General features: G+C 44.2%; 1 protein-coding gene across 1 annotated transcript in view; it reads left to right on the top strand.

Moving 5' to 3' along the window:
- Positions 1–10,155, top strand: part of LOC309541276 (1-phosphatidylinositol 4,5-bisphosphate phosphodiesterase zeta-1-like) — a 47,053-nt gene extending 36,898 nt beyond the window's left edge. Inside the window, exons 11-13 of the mRNA XM_082238937.1 lie at positions 6,378–6,510; positions 6,609–6,758; positions 10,006–10,155. Of these exons, the coding sequence (XP_082095063.1) occupies positions 6,378–6,510; positions 6,609–6,758; positions 10,006–10,103 (381 nt within the window). The 3' untranslated portion in view covers positions 10,104–10,155. The remainder of the gene's footprint in view (positions 1–6,377; positions 6,511–6,608; positions 6,759–10,005) is intronic.
- Positions 10,156–21,299: the final 11,144 nt, after the last annotated feature.

The following is a 21,299-nucleotide window of genomic DNA, read 5'->3' as shown; positions in this document are numbered from 1 at the left end:
TGAGTGCTCACTGGAAGGACAGATCCTGAAGCTGAGGCTCCAATACTTTGGCCACCTCATGAGAAGAGAAGACTCCCTGGAAAAGACAGTTGTTGGGAAAGATGGGAAAGATGGGGGGCACAAGGAGAAGGGGACAACAGAGGACGAGATGGATGGACAGTGTTCTCGAAGCTACAAACATGAGTGACCAAACTGCGGGAGGCAGTGGAAGACAGGAGTGCCTGGCGTGCTCTGGTCCATGGGGTCACGAAGAGCCGGACACGACTAAACAACAACAACAACAACAATATATATATATATATATATATATGCAGGTTTTGGTGTCTTCGGGTGTCTTCCCGTGTAAGAGTCGGGGTGTCTGTGCGACGTTTCGACGAGGTCTCACTCGTCATCTTCAGGCTGGTGCTTTCGGCTTCTTGTTACTGGAACAGAGCAGAATCTGGTGTTTGAGTTCCTATAAATACTGTTGAGGGGTGTGGTGTATAGCCTCCAACGTTCTGGGCAGAGAGGAAGTTCCTAGATTAGTGTGCCTCTTCTTCTTTTGTTCCTTAATTACTTGAGGGATATCTTGAGTGATTTCATGAGTGATATTCTGAATATTAGGAACTTCCTCTCTGCCCAGAACGTTGGAGGCTATACACCACACCCCTCAACAGTATTTATAGGAACTCAAACACTAGATTCTGCTCTGTTCCAGTAACAAGAAGCCGAAAGCACCAGCCTGAAGATGACGAGTGAGACCTCGTCGAAACATCGCACAGACACCCCGACTCTTACACGGGAAGACACCCGAAGACACCAAAACCTGCATTCCTGTACCCGTGAAAATCTACGAAAGCAAATATATATATATATATATATATATAAATATCTCGTATTTTTCGCCCCATAAGATGCACCGGCCCATAGGACGCACCTAGTTTTTTTGGGGGGAAATAAAGGAAAAAAAAATATTTCCCCCCCAGGTGCGATGCGCTAATCCCGAAGCGGAGCTCAGCACACCCCAAGCTTCTGGGTGCCGGCAAGGTCTCCGCTAGCCCTGGGAGAGCCGCGCGGCTCTCCCAGGGCTAGCGGAGTGCTGCGCTAATCCTGAAGTTTGGGGCGTGTGGAGCTCAGCGTGCCCCAAGCTTCTGGGTGCCGGCAAGCAGTCCGCTAGCCCTGGGAGAGCCGCGCGGCTCTCCCAGGGCTAGCGGACCGCTGCGCTAATCCCGAAGCTTGGGGCGTGCGGAGCTCAGCGCGCCCCAAGCTTCTGGGTGCAGGCAAGCTCTCCGCTAGCCCTGGGAGAGCTGCATCTCCCACAACTAGCGGATAGCTTCCTGAAGCCTGGAGAGCGAGAGGGGTCGGTGTGTACCGACCCCCCTCACTCTCCAGGCTTCAGCGAAAGCCTGCATTCGCCCCATAAGACGCACACACATTTCCCCTCCATTTTTGGAGGGGGAAAAGTGCGTCTTATAGGGCGAAAAATACGGTAATCAGAAATTCATTATTGGTTAAACATCTCACTTGTACATGACTGGTGACTCTTGGCCCATGTGCCCACAGGTAAAATCCCTACCCTGTGCTGCTGAGGGAAGCTGGGTAAGTCTAGTCAAGCATGGTTAAGTTCTTTTCAAATCCAACCAGCAAAGGCAGTGCAGTGCATCTCTTTCTAAGCAGTGATCAGCACCCTGGACAGCTCACAGTGGACTTCCCCATTGGCTCAGTCCTGTTCTGTTTTAACCCCACTAGCTGCTAGGACTATCACCTTCATTTCAGTGGAAGGTGCATAGTGGTGGTGGGCCAGTGGCAGGCAGTGGGCTGTTCAGTGGTGGTAGGGATGGGGCCAAGCACCCACAGGGGTTTTTTGTGGGTGCCCTGGCCCCCAGGGCTCCCTGAATTTGGTGCCTATGGACCCAGTTCATCAAGGTTGATGGCAGTTGTAGGCCAGCAACATTTGGAAGGCCGCAGGTTCCCATGCAAGGTCTGCACTGATAGCATCCAGACAGGAGACTTTCCCAGCTTTACCTAAAGATGCAAACCTATTCCTCAAAATTTTCACTTATCTCATTTTGCAGTGTAGTTGTGCAATCAGACAATGTGTACAGAATGCATATATTTGGGGAGAATGTGCATGAAAATAAACACATTAGGGAGAATAACATACAAAACGAACCATATTAGGGGAAATTGCTTGCAAAACTGCATACAAAACTGTGTTTATGGGGAGAAAAAAGCAGATGAATTTTCCCAGATTTCTGTAGAAACGTGGAGAACTGAATGTAAGACTGGTACAGTGACAAATGGGGAAAACCAGAATTGACAGATCCTTCTATCCATGTTCAGAACAGATCCACTGAAATTAATAGACCTAAATTAGTTGTATCCATTAATTTCAATGGGTATACTTGTGAGTAGGAGTAATAGTAATAGAAGTAATACAACCCATGGATTTAAACAGCAGACTTTGAACTAAGAAGAATGCAATAATTTTAGGAGCGGCCTTAATCATGAGAGCTAAATGGGGGCTCCATATTCAGAAGTACAGGCTTTATGTTCAGGGTATGTACATTTGCATACCAGTGACTGAAACCAAAAAAAGGTGCTGGAGGTACAGTGCCAGGAACTACTGGAACCCATGTGGCTGCCCCACTGTTGAACTGCAATTGGCAACCATCTCAGACTGACCTTCTGGATTGACTCTGCCCACTCAGGCTGATCTCTAGATCTTTCTGGACAGAAGAGAGTTTAGAGAGCCTCTTTTCTCAAGCTAAACCTTGCTTGAGCAGCAAGATCTGCCTGAGCACCACCTGTATCTTGTATTTTCCCTCTTCATCCGGGTCCCTGCCTTCAGAATTCTTTCTCTTGCATCCTGATAATTCTTTGGTCTCCTAGCTTGTTCTTTGGCCCACTTCTCTGTTGCTGCTGGATCTTTCTTAATTTTTACTCCAGCCTCTCATTTCCCAGCTCCTGAATTTCTCCAGACTGTTGCCCATGACCTAGCACTTGCTTCACGGCCAACTTGTGATCTTCACAGAAACATGCAGTTGGCTGTGCTTGGAAGCAGAATGCTAGATGGATCTTTGGTCTGATCATAGCTGTCAACTTTTCCCTTTTTTAAAGGGAAATTCCCTTATTCCGAATAGGATTCCTTGCAAGAAAAGGGAAAAGTTGACAGCTATGGATCTGATCCAGCAGGGCAGTTCTGAACTGGGAAACCCTTCCTCGAGGCAGAGTTTTCTGTGGGCATTAAGGTTGCAACCCTAATCATGCCTACTCAAAACTAGGGATGTCAGAGAATTCAGAAACAGGAGCAGAAACAGCCATTGTTCACTTACTTATCCCATGTCTGGAAGAGAAACCAATTCAGCAAGTACAATTGGTATTAGCTGCTGTTTTTGCTGCCAGTCTGTAAATAATACATAATTGTTTATGTTCCCCCCATTGGTTTTGTGTTTCCTTTGCATGGAAATGAAGGGGGTGGAATAACATCATCACAACATAACTGATGCGATTTATCTAATTAATTAGGTAACTTATGTAAATTTTGCCACCATGGATAGCGAGACAAATAATGTAGTTTTTGGCAGAAGACCGACTGCAGCAGAACAGAAACAATTCTGCATGCAAAGCACGCAGAGCAGCATGGAAAATGATACCTTATTAGATCCCAACTCTGAAGTAAGTCCCACTGAATTCAATAGGGCTAGGAATGCAGGGGTTATAGTTGCAGTTTACCCTCTCTAGCCCCCTAGCTACAATATATCCCCGGATTGGGATTAAATCTAATTTGCAGCATCCAAGAACGAAACTGAACTTTCCAAAAATTCTGGCATTTTGCTTACAAGGGAGCCTCATTAAATACTGTTATTTACAAGGATCTCGTTCTCAGTACACCTAGGTCATTCTTCAGCTGCAATTTAGAACATTACTGTAGCATGTTGAAAATAGAGAGAGGCAAATTGAATTAAACCTTTCAGGGCAAGCTGTGATATTCATGTACAGAGATGGTTCTGGAAAATTGCCTGTTTGAACAAAAATAAATCAAACAGGTTTGATTTATTATCTATAATATTTCCTGGTACTCTCCTATGCTTGTTGTTGAAAATACCTCAAATACTATAAATTCTGTGGCCAGCAAGCTGCAAATAGTTATCAAAGACATTTGACAGGTTATTAAATACCAGCGGTGTGCAGTGTGTGGGGTTTTTTTGGGGGGGAGGGGTTGGTCTGGCTACAGAATAAGCATTCTCTTCCCATCTTGCCAACCTTAAACAAAGATTTTGTTCACCATTTTTTAAAAAAAGAAATGCATGTTAAACAAGGCCAGATATTTTTCTCCCTCCTCCATAAGAAATGGTTGAGGGAATTGGTATGTTTAGCCTGGGTAAAGAGAAGATGTGATAGCCATCTTCAAACATCTCAAGGGCTGTCACATGGAGGATGAAGCAAGCTTGTTTTCTCCTGCTCCAGAGGCTAGGGCCCCAACCAATGAATTCAAGTTACAAGAAAGGAGATTCTGACTAAATAGCAGGAAGAACTTTCTGACAGTAAGAAGGATTCAGCAGTGGAACAGTCTTCCATGAGAGGCGGTGGACTTTCCTTCCTTGGAGATTTGTAAGAAGAGGTTGGACTAATTTGTGGAGAATTGGTCTATCAAAGAGTATTGGTGAAAAAGAACCTCCATATTCAAAGGCAGGACAACCCTAATGCATTAAGAGTCATAATACAGCTGACAAGTAGAAGTGGAAGATAGACATCAATAGCCTTGTCCTCCATGAATTTGTCTAACCCACTTTTAAAGCCAGCCAACTTGGTGTCCTTCAGTGCCTCTTGTGCTATTGAGATTCACAGTTTAACTATACACTGTGTGAAAAAGCACTTCCTTTTATCTATCCTGAATTTTTCAACATTCAGCTTCATTGGATTAATGAATTATTGCATCATAGTTTGTTTGTTTTTTAAAAAAAACAAAAAAACTTTGAGGTTTTGGTAATCTGCCATTATGATTCATCTGATTAAGAAACCCCTCACAAGCTTCTGAGAAACTCCCAAAGTTCTCCAAAGTATAATTTGAAAGTTAGTGAATCATATGAAGCAAGAAAGTGTTTGAGATATAGGTATCACCGAAGCACTATGGGGGTCTATGCCTATACATTTTGTGATATACAATATTGGTCCTGGACGATTCTGTGTTCTGCAGATTTTATAACATCTTATTTTTATATTTATGGTAAAGTGAATCTTTTCTAAAGCATTTAAATCATATATACTTATGGATGTTTTTCCTCCTTCCGCAGCAGTTAATGGATGACTCCTGTTGTTGACAGTAGGAGAAAGATTGAACGCTGTATAGGGATCCATGCTATAGCAATCTTCTTAGTAGGGCTAATGGTTGTAATTCTGAAAATCTCAAGAGACTTAAAAAGGATGACACCGTGGAGTGCTGTAGTATTTATTTATGTGGCATTTTCAAAGCTCTCATCCCAGGGTTGAATTGGACTGTGAACTTTCGCCGCTTGTAGTCCAGAGGTTGCTGGACTACAACTCCCATCACTTCTGACCATTGGCCATGTTGGCTGGGGTTGTATCATGCGAAATTTGTAAATTCAGAAATTCAGAGAGTGCCCTCCATCATTTGATGCTGGGGCTGTCTACCCCCATACTATAACCACACCAGCAATATTGTTGTTAAAAAATAATGATGATGAGTTGTCTCCCATGCTCGTCCTACTTAGAGTAGACCTACTTAGAGTTATTCTGAGTAATTCTTACCTAGATACAATCCCATGTTGTTGTTGCAACAAGAGCAAAAGCAGAAAAAGGTAGAGTGAATCAATGTCAGTGCAGTAAAAGGTAACCATAAAGGTACCCCTGACTGTTAGGTCCAGTCGCGGATGACTCTGAGGTTGCGTGCTCATCTCACTCTATAGGCTGAGGGAGCCAGCGTTTGTCTGCAGACAGCTTCCGGGTCATGTGGCCAGCATGACTAAGCCACTTCTGGCGAACCAGAGCAGTGCACGGAAATGCCGTTTACCTTCCCGCTGGAGCAGTACCTATTTATCTACGTGCACTGGTGTGCTTTTGAACTGCTAGGTGGGCAGGAGCTGGGACCGAGCAACGGGAGCTCACCCCGTCGCGGGGATTCTTTTATTCAGCGACACAGAGTGTGCTGCCATTCCACACTAGTTCTCTTTAAGTGTGTGGGGTGAACATGTGTAGACAGAAAAAGGGGAGTGGGCAGACAAGCAGGCACCTTGAGTTCAGCATCTCCAGAGGCACCAGCGCCACTTCAGATCTTCCAACAGTGAAAGGAGAAGTCTCAAAGTGGATTCTTGTGGGAACGTATCTCTGTAATTTGAGCAATTCATTCATGCTGGTGGCTGATTTCCTTTATGTAGATTATCAGTGGTTGCCAACTGCCACCAAGCAACCTATCCAAGAGTAATAAGGCTGATCCTGTAGTCAAGATAGAGATTCATGGAGTTCCTGGAGATATGAATAAACAGCAGACTTCTGTCATAAAGAACAATGGTAAGTCTAATACACCATGAACTTGGGTAAGATGTTCAGCGGAGCTCTGTTCAAAAATGCATGTCCAACAACTAGATTTCCCCTCCTGTTTCTTGCAGCTTTGAATCCTAGATGGAATGAAACATTCACGTTTAACATCAATGTTCCCGATCTTGCCTTAATACGCTTTGTTTTAGAAGATCAGATGGCACTAACTGCAAATGACTTCCTTGGTCAATTTACTTTGCCAGTTATGAGCCTGAATAAAGGTAAGATTAAGCAGGGATGGGAGAAGTCAGCATTCACACACACAATATTTGTGCATGCATGGGTCTCCCTGTTCATTGTGGAGTTTGAGACAATTTTGCACATGTGGTCCCTCTGTTCTGATACAGCTGCCCTATTGCTGGAGTGGCTACAGAGCTCTAGACTGGGGTGAAATAACTTGATTACAGTTTTGTAGAGAGGAATTAAATTAGCCAAATCAGCCATAGACAAAGGCAGCCTTTAAATCAATATAGTCATTTTAGGAGAATTTAAAAGTTCGTGCGATAGAAATCCATCAAACGGGTCCATACTTGTTTTGTAGCTACAATATTTATTTATTTTTTTAAAAAACTCCCACATAAAATAAGTTTATAAAATATTTATTTGAGTTTAATATTATATCCACAACCCAATGAAATATCCATAGAATTATTAAGCTGTATTTCAGGCTACATGGACCGTCTTGAAATATTTAGTTTCTAACAAGACAACAAAGTCTATGTGCTGTCAGACTAAATCTAGCAATGCTATTATGGAAGAGGAAGATGTCTATTTATCAGTATCAAGGCACAGGAAAACCACAAATAAAAATGCATTCAAATCTACCAGTATGAAGTTAGCAGTACAAAATAAAGAGAGATTATTACTTTAAATGGCATACAAGGATGATTTTCTGGGAAAGCTAAAGTAAATCTCTACTGTCAAGAGTGCCAAAAGAAACGGAGAAGCAAAATAGTTAGACAACTTTCTTTTTTATTTTGCAAGATCAAAACAACTTTTCCTTCTATGACAGAAGTAGTGAACATTTTTCAGCTTGAGGACCATATTCCTTCCTGGGCAACCTTCCAGGGGCCACATGGATGCAATTTTTACCTTATATGGAAGGCTAATTTCTACAATGGACCTTGTCCATTCAGACAAGCAAGAGGCATTGTGAGTGTTTAAGAACACATTGCAGCCAGGCAAAAGCACCTGGGAGGCGAACAGGGCCATTGAGAGGTGTGGACTGGGGAGAGTTCTGAGGACCAGACAGAGAGACCTGGAGGGTCAGCTTTGGCCCTTGTGATGTCTCCCACTCCGGAACCATACACTCACCTCTCTCTCTCTCCTTCACTCAGGCAAGCAGAAGGCACCTTCAGAAGATACATTTCAACCATTCAATGGGGTTACAAAACAGGGCCAGTAGGAGCTGTGTCTGCAGAGTGTGTGTGGCCTGGGGAGAACTGGAGGGCCAGATCTCAATATTATGCAATACTCTGTGTGTTCTGCAGGGGACACATAGGTCTCTTAAGAAGCAATCATAGTTGCTGGGAGGGTGGCCAATAATAATAATAATAATTTATTACTTATACCCCGCCCATCTGGCCGGGCCTTCTCAGCCACTCTGGGTGGCTTCCAACCAAATATCAAAAACAATATGGCGCCAGACATTATAAACTTTCCTAAACAGGGCCACTTTCAGGTGTCTTTTAAAAGTAACATAGTTGTTTATTGCCTTGACATCTGATGGGAGAGCGTTCCACGGGGCAGGTGCCACTACCGAGAAGGCCCTTGGTGCTGAATTTCAGTGTCCGGGCAGAATGATGGGGGTGGAGATACTCCTTCAGATATACTGGGCCGAGGCCATTTAGGGCTTTAAAGGTCAGCACCAACACTTTGAATTGTGCTCGGAAACGTACTGGGAGCCAATGAAGATCTTTCAGGACCGGTGTTATGTGGTCTCGGCAGCCACTCCTACTCACCAGTCTAGCTGCTGCATTCTGGATTAATTGCAGTTTCCAAGTCACCTTCAATGGTAGCCCCACGTAGAGCATAGGCCAAGGGGCTGTAGGATGCTGAGGGTCCACACCCCTGCCATGGGCAGAGCAGGAGGTCCATGGGTGGAGGCCTCTCAGAGCTCTCCACTGACATTTCTCATCTGGCAGTGATCCACAGGGCCAGAAAATGGGGCATGCCATGGGGTGGCAGAGAGAGAAAAAGCAAATTCTCTACTGGGCAATACCCAATTTCTTTGACAAGGCTGCATTAACTCTCTGGAAGAACCTGGTCTCTTGCTTTTCCATATAGGTAGTTGTTAGTATCTTGGCTCACAGGCAGAGGTACCTGGCCTCCCCCGAGGCAATTGAGCGAGATACTGTGTTTACCTTCCGTCTGCGACCCCGGCAGGCTAGGTAAACAAACCCGGCGATTCTTCTCATTAGACGTGAGAAAGAACACACCCTCTGCTTCTCTGCTTCTCTCTCCCTCCCTGCATTCTCCCAGGGAGGAGAAATGAGACAGACAGGAGTCCTTATTACATGTTTATTCCTGTCACTCATCAGTACATAGAAATGTGACTGTTCCCTTCAGACTCCATCAGAAGAGACTCAACTCCACCCCTGTACTTCCAGCACAGGTCACAAGACACTCTGAGCTAACATCCGGTGCTCAGTACAGAGAATAGGCTCCACCTTTTCTCCAACAGTACAGTGCAAAACAACAACATCCTGTTTTGCATTCCAGCCATCTGGAGCTGGCTTTTGCCTTGGTGCTTTTTCCTGACACTCAAGGATTGTATGAACATGGCTGCAACCACAACATGCATTTGAAACACATTGAAAGCGCATAACTGCCTCTTCCCCAAGAATCCTGGAAACTGTCGTTTACCCCTCCCAGGATTATGATTCCTTCCATCCTTAGCAAACTACAGAACTGGGGATTTGGGGGCAAAGAAAGTAATGTGCTTTAAAAGCATTATTATTGGAAATCTCAGTGACTCCTTGGAAACACAGCTAATACATTTATTGCAAGATTCTGATCCGAGTAGGTCCCTTTCTGTTGCCAGATTTCTGATAACAGTATTAGCCTATAAAAAGAAAAATGGATTACTCTATGATTATTGATTTTGCCTAAATAATATTGATTATATTGATAACTTGATACTTTAAGCGCTATATTGTTCTTATTTTAATGGAATTTAGAAACTTACGGATTGAGATGTACTTGACTTAAACGTAATTTAATTTATTAATTTTATCTTGTTACACCTGTTCTGCTGTATGATGTATTGAATGTGGGCCTATGGCCGTAATAAACTATCTATCTATCTATCATGGTCTGTATGCATCACATGCGCGGATTTACTTTTTAAAAAATGGCATGATATATTTTTTAAGCTCCTTCTTCCTTCATCATATATTATTGGATGTGCATTTTATATTTAGCACATTTTTTTGGGGGAAAAAATCTTCCTTCTTGCTTTGTTTCTAGGATACCGCCATGTTCCATTGGTCTCCAAGCTCGGAGTGACCCTCAAGCCCGCCTCGCTCTTCGTATATATCTGGTACTGCTTTCATGTCCTGAGTTAATGTCATCGCGACTCCTCCCAGCTGCGTGTTTAATAAAGCAACCATAATCAAAGCAGAAGGCACCCGATTCCTTCACACAGCACACACGTAGCTAAACTATGGAATTTGCTCCCACAATATGAAGTGATGGCCACCAGCTTGGATGGCTTTAAAAGCCAATGAAGATCTTTCAGGACTGGTGTTATATGGTCTTGGCAGCCACTCCCAGTCACCAGTCTAGCTGCCGCATTCTGGATTAGTTGTAGTTTCCAGGTCACCTTCAAAGGTAGCCCCACATAGAGCACATTGCAGTAGTCCAAGCGGGAGATAACTAGAGCTTAAGAATGAGCTGCAATGTAGCCGCTGAAAAATATCAACACAGGCTTTGTAAATTATTGGTATTAATACCCAGTATTGTGTAATGAAATTGTTCATAGGGGAACAGATAGGGCCAGAGGCGAGGGCGATGGGCGGGGTGGGGTGGGGAATGTTGCTCATGTGACATCACAAGGTCCTGATATTTCACAAATGTGCATTGTGCCTCCTTCCCTGGGCAGAAGCTTCCCAGGCTTTGGGAAGTAGGAGCCAATGGAACATTTAGGGGACTAGCCTAGTCCCGCTAGTCCACTGACCACACCCCACTGCTAGCTACTAGCCACAATAGCTATGATCTACCTCCAGAACAGAGTTAAACTAAGGAATTAGCTCCCAGAAGATGCAGTGAAAGCTGCCAACTTGGATGGCTTTGAAGAGGATCAGGCAAATTCAAAGAGGACCAGGCTACCAGTGGCATCATGATGATGTATGAACTCTGGTGTTGGAGGCATTTTGCTTCTGAATGCAAGTTGCTGGCTATCACAAACCATGAGAGAGCTGTTGAGCCAAGGTCGTTCTTATTAGCTTCCTGTGGGCATCTTGGCTGGCTACTGTGGGAACAGGAGGTTGGGCTATAACTGAGCAGTCAGCTTGAAAGAGCAGGGCTCTTCTTAAGTTCTTAAATATTTACTGGTTAGTTATTAGAGTGTGGGGTGCCTTTGCTGGAAGATAATTGGTTAGCTTTCCAAGATGACTGACACCTCAGCGTATCAGGTCAGGGATTTTTATTCTTTCAAGTTTCCAAGCTATGGCAGGTTTTCCTCAGCACACAAAAATAGACAAGTTAATTTAATTGGGGTGGGTGTACCTATCTATTCATTATGATGGATATGTGTTGTTATTCGGTTTCTAAACAGTAATTTTATATAGTTTGTGTAATAAAACAAAATCGATGGCAAAAGCATTAGGTAGGTAGAAATGAAATTTCAGTTAGCTTTCAAGGTATTAATCGCCTGGGTGGTAGCATGAGTGAGTTACCATTAGCGTAGCATCACATTTACAGGTGTGATGTATCTGATCCGTTTACCACAAGCCTTGTATAAATATTACTGCATTTGTGTTTGTGTGGAATGCATGTGTTGAAATGACCAGTCTCAATAGAGCAATAACAAGACAAAAGCAGAGTCAAGACTACAGAACTGCTGGAAAGCAAATGTCTACATTTATCTACAGTAAACCTTAAGGGAACAAATTAAAAACCCAGTCTACTGAGAAGCCTCTGAAATCAATATTTATTGAGCTTTAAGGACAGGAAGTTTGAAAAACAGCCAGAGTGAGCTGCCAAATGCACTTTATTTTTAGAGGGGAAAGTAATTTGCCTTTTCAGCCTCCCAAAGCTGTAATCAGAATTTTGGCCCTGATAATCTTATATTGCTTGTGTGGGTGTGTTTTATAGCCATTTATTTTTGAAAAAAGCATTAAAATCACAAATTTTCAGAACTGTGAAGCATATGAAGGTCTTTGCTTGAATAGATTCGTATTACGCCTTTCATATATTGCACTCAGTGGAGTGGGAGGCTAATATCTCCATCCTTTATGGCATCTCTCTCCAAGAGTTGTCCAAAAGGGCCTGGAAGCGAGATGAGCAACCCCATAGTCGCCTTTGACTGGACGTAACCGTCCAGGGGTCCTTTACTTTTTTACCTACATATGTAGATAAATGTAGAGGCGAATACGCACAACCTTTCTTGCAAGCACTGCTTGTATATAGTGACTGGTCCAACTTGCCTGACTGGGAGTCAGTGTCTAGTATGGTGTTTCCTTGGTGTTGTGGTAGCAAATATATACAGACATTCACCACTGCTGTGATCAAGTCATGCTTAGAGTGCGACAAGAGTAGGAGACTCTCTCTCTTGCTTGCGCCTTGTGGTGAGAGAAGCAGAGAGAGAGTCTTTGTCTCTTGTTGGACTCTAAGCATGCCTTGATCACTGCAATGGTGAATGTCTGTATATATTTGCTACCAATATGCTTTTATGCCTGTCAAGTAAAACTTCTACACTTGACTGAATCTTTATGGCATCCATGAGTGTTTATTGACTACTGTGTGTACCTTCAACCCCAAAGATGCTTCCAAGGAAGGAGCTGTGCTTAGATGTAACTCTGCTGAGTATGGCTACTGGCACACATGAACAGTGAAAGTGATGCTAGACCCAACCCTTCTAAACTGATGGATTGATGCAACAATTTGCCCATAAGAAACCAGCTGATGTGCTTCACGTAGCACATGATGGATTGATGGACCTTGCTGCTGCACAAGATGCAGTGCTGGCCACAAGCTTAGATGGCTCCAGAAGGGCATCCGGTGAATTCAAGGAAGATAGAGGTCTACAAGTGGCTACAAATCATGATCACTGTGGCATCTTCAGGTTTAGAGGCTGTAGAGAACTGAATACCTTCTGGGCTGCAGTAGTGGGGCTATGGTCTCCACCTCCTACTTCTGGTCTTCTGGGAGAAGATGCTGGGCTAGATAGACCATTACCAGTAGCAGCCTGTATGGTGTGGTGGAGCCACCCTCCTGACATTGACATCGCTGCAAGTTACTCAGATGAAATGTGGGGAGGGAGCAGTAAGGTCAGGGCTGCACTGGTTTGAGCAAACCTGCCACTCCCACATTTGTGCCTGCAAAGTTCCAACCTTGCAGCTGCCACAACCTGTTCCTTCTCCTTCCCCCCACCCAAAAAAGCTGCAGTGACGCCAGTGTCTGAAGAATAGCTATGCCCCACTAGATAGATACCTACCAGTCAGATGTTGGTCTAATCCAGTGTGGCTCTTGGGTTCTGAGAGTTGCCAAAGCAACAGGTGGGCAATTCCATCCCCAGTCTTCAAAAAGTCTGCCAGGCATTGTGTGGGAAGCACATTAACCCTCTTCGCCGCCGCCTCCTCCATGAGATAATCCAGTCTGGGGCTAGATGAGTAGCTTCCTACATGGCTAGCCCACCGAGTCCTCTCAATTCATTTATGATTTGTAGTTACAGCCTGCCCTTCAGTGCATGGCCCTAGGATGGGTTACAAAAATATCGCAATAAAAAAGAGATGCGGATGAACGTGGAAACCATAAAGCAAAGCCATAAAATAAACAAACAGCAGTGCAGGCGGAGGGAAGGCACCCACTCAGACTGACACCTGGGTCAAGAGGTGCATGCTTTGATCAGTCATCGTAAAGCCTGCACATCTCAGAGTGGGGTCACTCCATAACCGGGGTGGGGATGGAGCACACAGAGAAGACATTCTCATGCACCACCACCCCTGATTATTGCAACAATACTCACTTCATGCCATAGAGAGTTCCACAGTTTTATTCCATATCAGGTGGCAAAAGTTCTTTCTTTTGCCTGTCCTTTTGACCCTGCTGCCAATTAACTTCGCTGAGTGACCTCCGAGATATAGTATTAGGAGAGCGGGGAGGGGAAATATTGATCTTTCTTCAGTTACTTCCAATTTAACATCCTTATTTAACTGGGCTGAGCAGAACTGCACATAGTTGTTTATGCCATGCTTTTCAGAGCAGGAAGGGATGAGTCTGTCACTTTTGGTTTCTCTCTATTTCTCTGAAGTTCAGCTTTCCACATTTCTGCAAACCCTTTTAAAAGATTTCCTCGTGAAACCTCACCTGCATTCCAGTGTATTTTTCTCCAGTTATACACCGCTTGGTATGCAGTCTTACCTAAAATGTACCACTTTGCAAACAATTCTCTCCTAATATGAAACATATTTTGTTTAGTATTTTCACTGTTATATGCATTTTTATGCAAACTTTACTGTATGCAGCCACTGCATTTTTGTACACATCACTTGGTTGGAAAACTGTATTGCATAAATTGGAGAAGTGCCAATTTCGAAAGATGGGCCCTTATTTCAATTTGTGCTTTGGAAACAGTCAATCAGACAGGTTCGCCGCTAAGTGTAAACTGAATCAAACTTTGCCCACCTACTAGCATGGAGAAGAGCTTTATTAAACATGAGCCCTGAAATTTGGGATTCCCTCTCCGAACTGAAGCCAACGATTTGTAATTGTTTTCTGCCACTTTGTACCACATTTTTTACCACCACCTCCTACAAAGAAGTACAAAATGCTGGCATCAGTTTGGAGGGGACCCCAGTTTTGGGGGTTCATATTTAATAAAGCTGCTCTTACTTCCCAAGTAAATGGAGTAAATATCCCAGGAGTAGAAATCTGAGGGTCATGACCCAAGATAGATAGATAGGGAGACTGACAGATATTAGGACCCACCCTCTTCTTGTGACTGTAATTTGTTTTTAACATTGTGTTTTTTAATTGATGCAATGCTCCCTGGGACCTTATGGTGAAACGCAGGTAGGAAACCAAAATGATTGTGTAACTGCTTATGGTTTACTATAGTGCTGTGTTCTTTTTCAAAGCAGAGGAGGAATTTAGAGCAAAAAAGCAGCATCTGGAGGTGTTCAGATCTCCACTCATTGCCTTATCACTCCAAACCTCTCCTCCCCACAGCCACTTACCCCACTGGGTTCAAAATTCTGGTTTGTAAAGGGAAACATGTTTTGAGCCCTGCAGAGAGAAAAGCTGCTAGCGGAATGATTTGGAGCAGGTGTGAAATGGTCAGGAACGGGTTAAACACCCATGCTGCATCTCAGTTCTAAATAACCTGCTCTTGAAGATGCTTTGATGTTTACAAAACAGCACTGGAGGAACACGATGAACCGCATTAGCGTGCAGTGGGTAAGCCTTGGCTGCGATTGCATGCTGGGAAATATCTACACAGGCCTTTTATGCACCTGTGCTAATGGGGACGTTTTTTGTTTTGCAAATGGAGGGCAGTAATTCCATGAAGATAACGAAATGACAATGGACCATGAAAAAGCCATTATAATTTCCTCGTGATTAGCAGCTTGCTATGTGCACTTAGCAACCTCCTCTGTGCTCATGTTCTCCAAGGCAAACACTTCAGTTAATGTGGCAAAACAGTTCGCGAGGAAAAGAGGGAGAGATGTCCACAGGAATGAGTAACTCACTTGCCCTCTGTCCTGTGCTGGCTGGGGCTGATGGGAGCTCTAGTCCAAAATAAAATCTGGAAACTTAGCTAAGGCTGACTGGGGTTGATGGGAGTTGTGGTCCAAAACATCTGGAGGCTACCATGTTGGCGCAGCCTGGCTAGGTCTGATGGGAGATGTAGTCCAGCTATCATGTTGGAGAATGTCAGAAATATCTAGGCAACATGATGGCCATGTAGACAATCTTTATAGAGTTCCTTCAAACCATAATAAGTACAAAATGAAATCCTTAGTCTAAAAGTCTCTGAAAATCTTTAAATGAAGCGAGGTACCAGACTTTGTACGATGAAAGACAAGCTGTGAAGCTTTGTGTATTCAGCAAATATGATGTCCAACACTGAACAGTGATTCCGGATATTGACTACTGTTTCGTAGAATTCTTCGTCAGCGTGGTGGGAGGATATAGAATTGCTTCATAAACCCATCTTATTTCGAATGAATGTATATAAATGAAAATATCAAATTCTGTGGAACAGTGCTCATGTAATAATGTAGTCACTGCTCATGGGAGATGTAGTCCAGCTATCATGTTGGAGAAGGCTGGCCTATCACTGTTCAAACTGTAGTATCTTTCAGTGAGCAGTGTTCTCCTGTAGTTTACTGAAAGTTGTTAATGGAACGATAACAGCATCACTACCACCATCACCCGGTGCAATTGAAGGCAGAGCAGATCCTTGCAGCTTGTGGGGTGAAGCTGCCCTGGCGATGTTGGAGGCTGATGCACGAGCTGTCCCTGGCTTCAGTGTTGCTCCAGCCAAATTGGAATAATAGAATCATCAAATTGTAGAGATGGAAGGGACCCTGAAGTCCATCTAGCTGAACCCCTTGCAATGCAGGAATCTCAACTAAAGCATCCATGACAGAAGGCACCCAATTCCTTCACACAGCACATACGTAGCTGCATACGTAGTGAGGGCCACCAGCTTGGATGGCTTTAAAAGGAGACAAGTCATATCTGTGGAGGAATAATAGAATTGAAGAGTTGGAAGAGACCCTGAGGTCCGTCTTGTCCAACCCCCTGCAATGCAGGAATCTCAGCTAAATGATCCATGGCAGATGGCCATCCAACCTCAGCTTAAAAACCTCTAATGAAGGAGAGTCCACCGCCTTCTGAGGAAGTCTGTTCTGCTGTCAAACAGCTCTTACTGTCAGAAAGTTCTTTCTGATGTTTAGTTGGAATCTCCTTTCTTGTAACTTGAAGCTATTGGTTTGGGTCCTATCCTCCGGAGCAGGAGAAAACAATCTTACTCCATCTTCCATGTGACAGCCCTTGAGATATTTGAAAATTTCTATCATTTCCCATTTCTATCTTCTCTTTTCCAGGCTAAACATAACCAGCTCCTTCAAGCACTCCTCATAAGGCTTGCTTTCCAGACCCTTGACCATCTTGGTTGTCCTCCTCTGCACACGTTCCAGCTTGTCAACATCCTTCCTAAATTGTGGTGCATAGAATTGGACGCAGTCTTCCAGGTGTGGTCTGACCAAGGCTGAATGACGTGGGAGTTTATGAATACAAAAATGCCTGTACCAAGCCTGTACCAAGGACTTTCTTAAATATATATTTATGTAACATTGTAGCTATTGACCTCACAAACAACAAGGCTGCAGTGGTAATCTGCCCCCCCCTCCACCATTCCAATGTAGGACATTTTTAGCACACACTTTCAGCTCTGCCACTTTCCCATTAAGCTGTGAGGAGGTTAAGATGGGATCGGCATATCTGTTTGATCCAGTCACACTTCTGGGTCAAGCCCGCCTGACCCAGCCTCAAGGCCAGGTCAGTCACACTTACCGATTGCATCTCCTGCTTCTTGTAGGTCAGCTCTGTGGCTCAGAAGGAAAACGGGAGGCCTGCTGCTGTGCATCTCAAATACTGACATTCCGGTCCAGGAAAAGGAGCGCAGCACTCTCTCTATCTCAGAAGGTCAACACAGGGTGAAGAAGAAGGGAATGCAGGAGAATGTTGGTGCACTTGCCAGTGGCTAGCATTTCTTGTAATTACTGACAGACAAGGAAAATAAAATACGTTTTGTCAAAGGAGTGGGGAAACAGATCTTGGTGGCAACCCAGATTATTATTATTATTATTTATTCAATTTATATTCCGCTCTATATCAAAAGATCCCAGGTTGGTGTACAACATTAAAAACACATTACAGAACATCAGTGATAAAAAACATAATAAAAGCATACAGGCAGACAGTCTAATAATAAAAGTCATTTCACAGGCCCTAGATTATTTAATAGCCATAAAAGGTAAAGGTAAAGGGGACCCCTGACCATTAGGTCCAGTCGTGGCCGACTCTGGGGTTGTGGCGCTCATCTCGCTTTATTGGCCGAGGGATCCAGCATACAGCTTCCGGGTCATGTGGCCAGCATGAGTAAGCCGCTTCTGGAGAATCAGAGCAGCACACAGAAACGCCGTTTACCTTCCTGCTGGAGTGGTACCTATTTATCTACTTGCACTTTGACGTGCTTTCAAACTGCTAGGTTGGCAGACGCAGGGACCGAACAATGGGAGCTCACCCTGTTGTGGGGATTCAAACCGCCAACCTTCTGATCGGCAAGTCCTAGGCTCTGTGGTTTAACCCATAGCGCCACCTGCGTCCCCCATTTAATAGCCATAGGCCTGCGTAAAGAGGAATGTTTTTGCCTGGTGCCTAAAGACATGTAATGATGGTGCCAAGCAAGTGTCTCTGAGGAAAGCATTCCAAAATCGGGGAGCCACCACAGAAAAGGCCTGTTCTCTTGTTGCCACCCTCTCGATTGTTACCTTTTCTATATTCTGCAGGCCAGGTTTGACAGGTGGGCAGAGATGCCATTGTACCAATCCAGGGCTGGGCTCCCAGCTTGATCCCAAACCCTCTTGGTACCCAGGTTTTGGAAGCCAAGTAACACAGCTCTGCCCATGCTGCCCTGCTGGCTGCTACTGGGCAGCAGTCTGCAGGGAGTGAGAAATCAGAAGCAGAGAGGCAAAGCCAGTAGTTAGGACTGAAGAACAAGTCAAGACTGAAGGAGAAACAAGGAAGCTGGCTTGAGGAGCATGTCAGAAGTGAAGACTGGAGGTCAACCAAAGGACACAGGAATATGGCAGGATCTCAGGAACACCTTTATGTTTGGACCAGGTTCAACTGGGGCAGGAAGCCTGTTCATACTCCGTTCCATCCAAGAAGATCCAGCAGCCAACCTGGTTGGGTAGAGTTAATCCAGGGCCTACTCAAAACTTTCCTCCTGCAGTTCAGTGTATCACCACCCAAGGCAGCTGTCCACAGATCTTAGTAGTTCTTGACACTCTCAGCCCAGCTTCTCTCATTAGTTCATTGTTCCCTCATCACTGGTGCCATTTCCTATCCTTCCATGCTTGGGAGTCTATAAAAATCCTACAAAATGTGGATACCAATTGTTTTACCCCTCATATACCGAACTGATCACTGTGCTGGGTATGATAAGACCTCTCTTCCTCCCAGAGGGGAGGAGTTGTGTGCGGAAACCGGCTCCATCAGCAGGGGGGGGGTGTTCAGCCCCCTGCGCCAGCCTCCCTTCAGCTGCTGCACCAGACCCAGCAGACAACAAATAGGGCTGCCTGGTTGGCGGAGCTTAGCTGCGGGCAGTGCGGGGGACCCATTCGGCTTTCTGCTTCCTCCGAATCACCCGCCCACCCTCCCTTTAGGTCATATTTATGGTTTTGACCTTGCTATGGACCTTGGTTGGTTGCCCTGGTTGCCCAGGGGGCCTGGTAGGAATTTTTATCCATTTGGCAAATTGGCACCAGCCTCTTGGTTTTTCTCCTACCTCGTGGATCCCATCTGATGCCCTGCTGGTGGCTAGGGCCATGGCACGGCCCCCGGTGACGTCTGGGGAAGCTTTCAGTTGTATTTGCATCAACAAGCTCCTCTCATTGGCTGTTCACCCTCGATTGACCCCTCCGCTGAGCAGGGTGGAGTCAAGTATAGTTTGTTTGATCCAGTGCCTAAGACAATACCTCTCACATTCTGTAACCAATAAAGTTGTGGCCTTATTTAGTCCATTAACTCAAAATATTTGTGTCTTTCTTATCTCCATGCAGGGTGGCAGGTCCTAGACACACAAAGGAAGTGGATGTTCAACATAGTTGCAGCTCTTATCAGACAGGACCCATTTAAGACCATCCTTTTCTAACAAGCCTTTTCTATTATTATTATTATTATTATTATTATTATTATTATTATTATTAAATATATTTTAATTAAAGATTTCTTGGTTTACAAAAGTATGTGCAATGTGATCAGTTTCATTTGTTGAGACATTAGTGTTACATTAGGAAGAAAAGGGGGAAGAGGTGGAGGGGGGCATGGTGAGTGGGGTCGGGCGGCAATGCTTCTATTTTACTTAATGTATGTGTGGGGTTTTGTGTCAGGGTCACTTGTGTGGGTTCTCTTTAGTATTCGCTTGTATTCCTTTGGTGGTGACCGAGGTTGGGGTTGGCCTAGGGCGTGGTTGGTTGGTTGTGATTGGCTGTGATGAACTTTTTTTTCTGTGTGAGTGGGGTGTGTGTATGTTTTTGGATCAGGTTAGCCAGATTGATTCGAATGCTGTTGGCGGGTTCTTGTTGTTGTCTTGTTGGGCTGAGTATGTGATAATTGTTGTTGTTTAGTCATTTAGTCGTGTACGACTCTTCGTGACCCCATGGACCAGAGCACGGCAGGCACTCCTGTCTTCCACTGCCTCCCGCAATTTGGTCAAACTCATGCTGGTAGTTTCGAGAACACTGTCCAACCATCTCGTCCTCTGTCGTCCCCATCTCCTTGTGCCCTCCATCTTTCCCAACATCAGGGTCTTTTCCAGGGAGTCTTCTCTTCTCATGAGGTGGCCAAAGTATTGGAGCCTCAGCTTCAGGATCTGTCCTTCTAGTGAGCACTCAGGGGTTATTTCCTTCAGAATGGATAGGTTTGATCTTCTTGCAGTCCATGGGACTCTCAAGAGTCTCCTCCAGCATCATAATTCAAAAGCATCAATTCTTTGGTGATGAGCCTTCTTTATGGTCCATACATCACTACTGGGAAAACCATGGCTTTAACTATACGGACCTTTGTTGGCAAGGTGATGTCTCTGCTTTTTAAGATGCTGTCTAGGTTTGCCATCGCTTTTCTCCCAAGAAGCAGGCGCCTTCATGGATCACTGCCTTGCTGTGGAGAAGGGGCTTGAATAACTCAGAGAAGCTATGAGCTATGCCGTGCAGGGCCACCCAAGATGGACAGGTCGTAGTAGAGTATGTGATAAAGGTCTTTTCAAACAGATTTTTTTTTAAATTCCCAGTCTGCATCTGCACTGGATTTGAAATTGTTTTTACATATAAAAGCATTCTTAGTTGTTCTTTTGTAATTGTCATGCTTGCTTTCATATATGAAATTGTGTAATTGTTTTTTGCTCTCAAAATAATGGTTTGTTTGTTTTTTAATTACAAGAAACAAAGAAACAGTGAGGAATGGAGAGAACACCCTCCCTCAAATAAAAATGAGGAGAAACTCCAGCAAAGGTCCCAAAATTCACAGCACATAAGCAGAACAGCTAAATCATCAAGACATTCACAAAAGCTCACATAGAAAGAAAATCATTCTGGTACTTTAAAATGCTGGTATACAGACAATGGTAATTGATATGAAGAACTACAGTTAAAGATCCCAGGACAGTAAAGGGAGGTGGACAACACACTGATAAATAAATATAAGGCATAATCTAAATACAAGGCATCTCTAAGGCATAATCTGGTATAAATTCTGTTTAACTGAAATATTGTATAAAGCACAACATCATAATCAATTCACAATTTCAT

Source organism: Podarcis vaucheri (genome assembly GCF_965113315.1).
Source record: "Podarcis vaucheri genome assembly, chromosome: 10".
Lineage (NCBI taxonomy): Eukaryota > Metazoa > Chordata > Lepidosauria > Squamata > Lacertidae > Podarcis > Podarcis vaucheri.
Note: the sequence above shows the minus strand (reverse complement) of the source record. Positions and strands in the feature narration are given on the sequence as shown.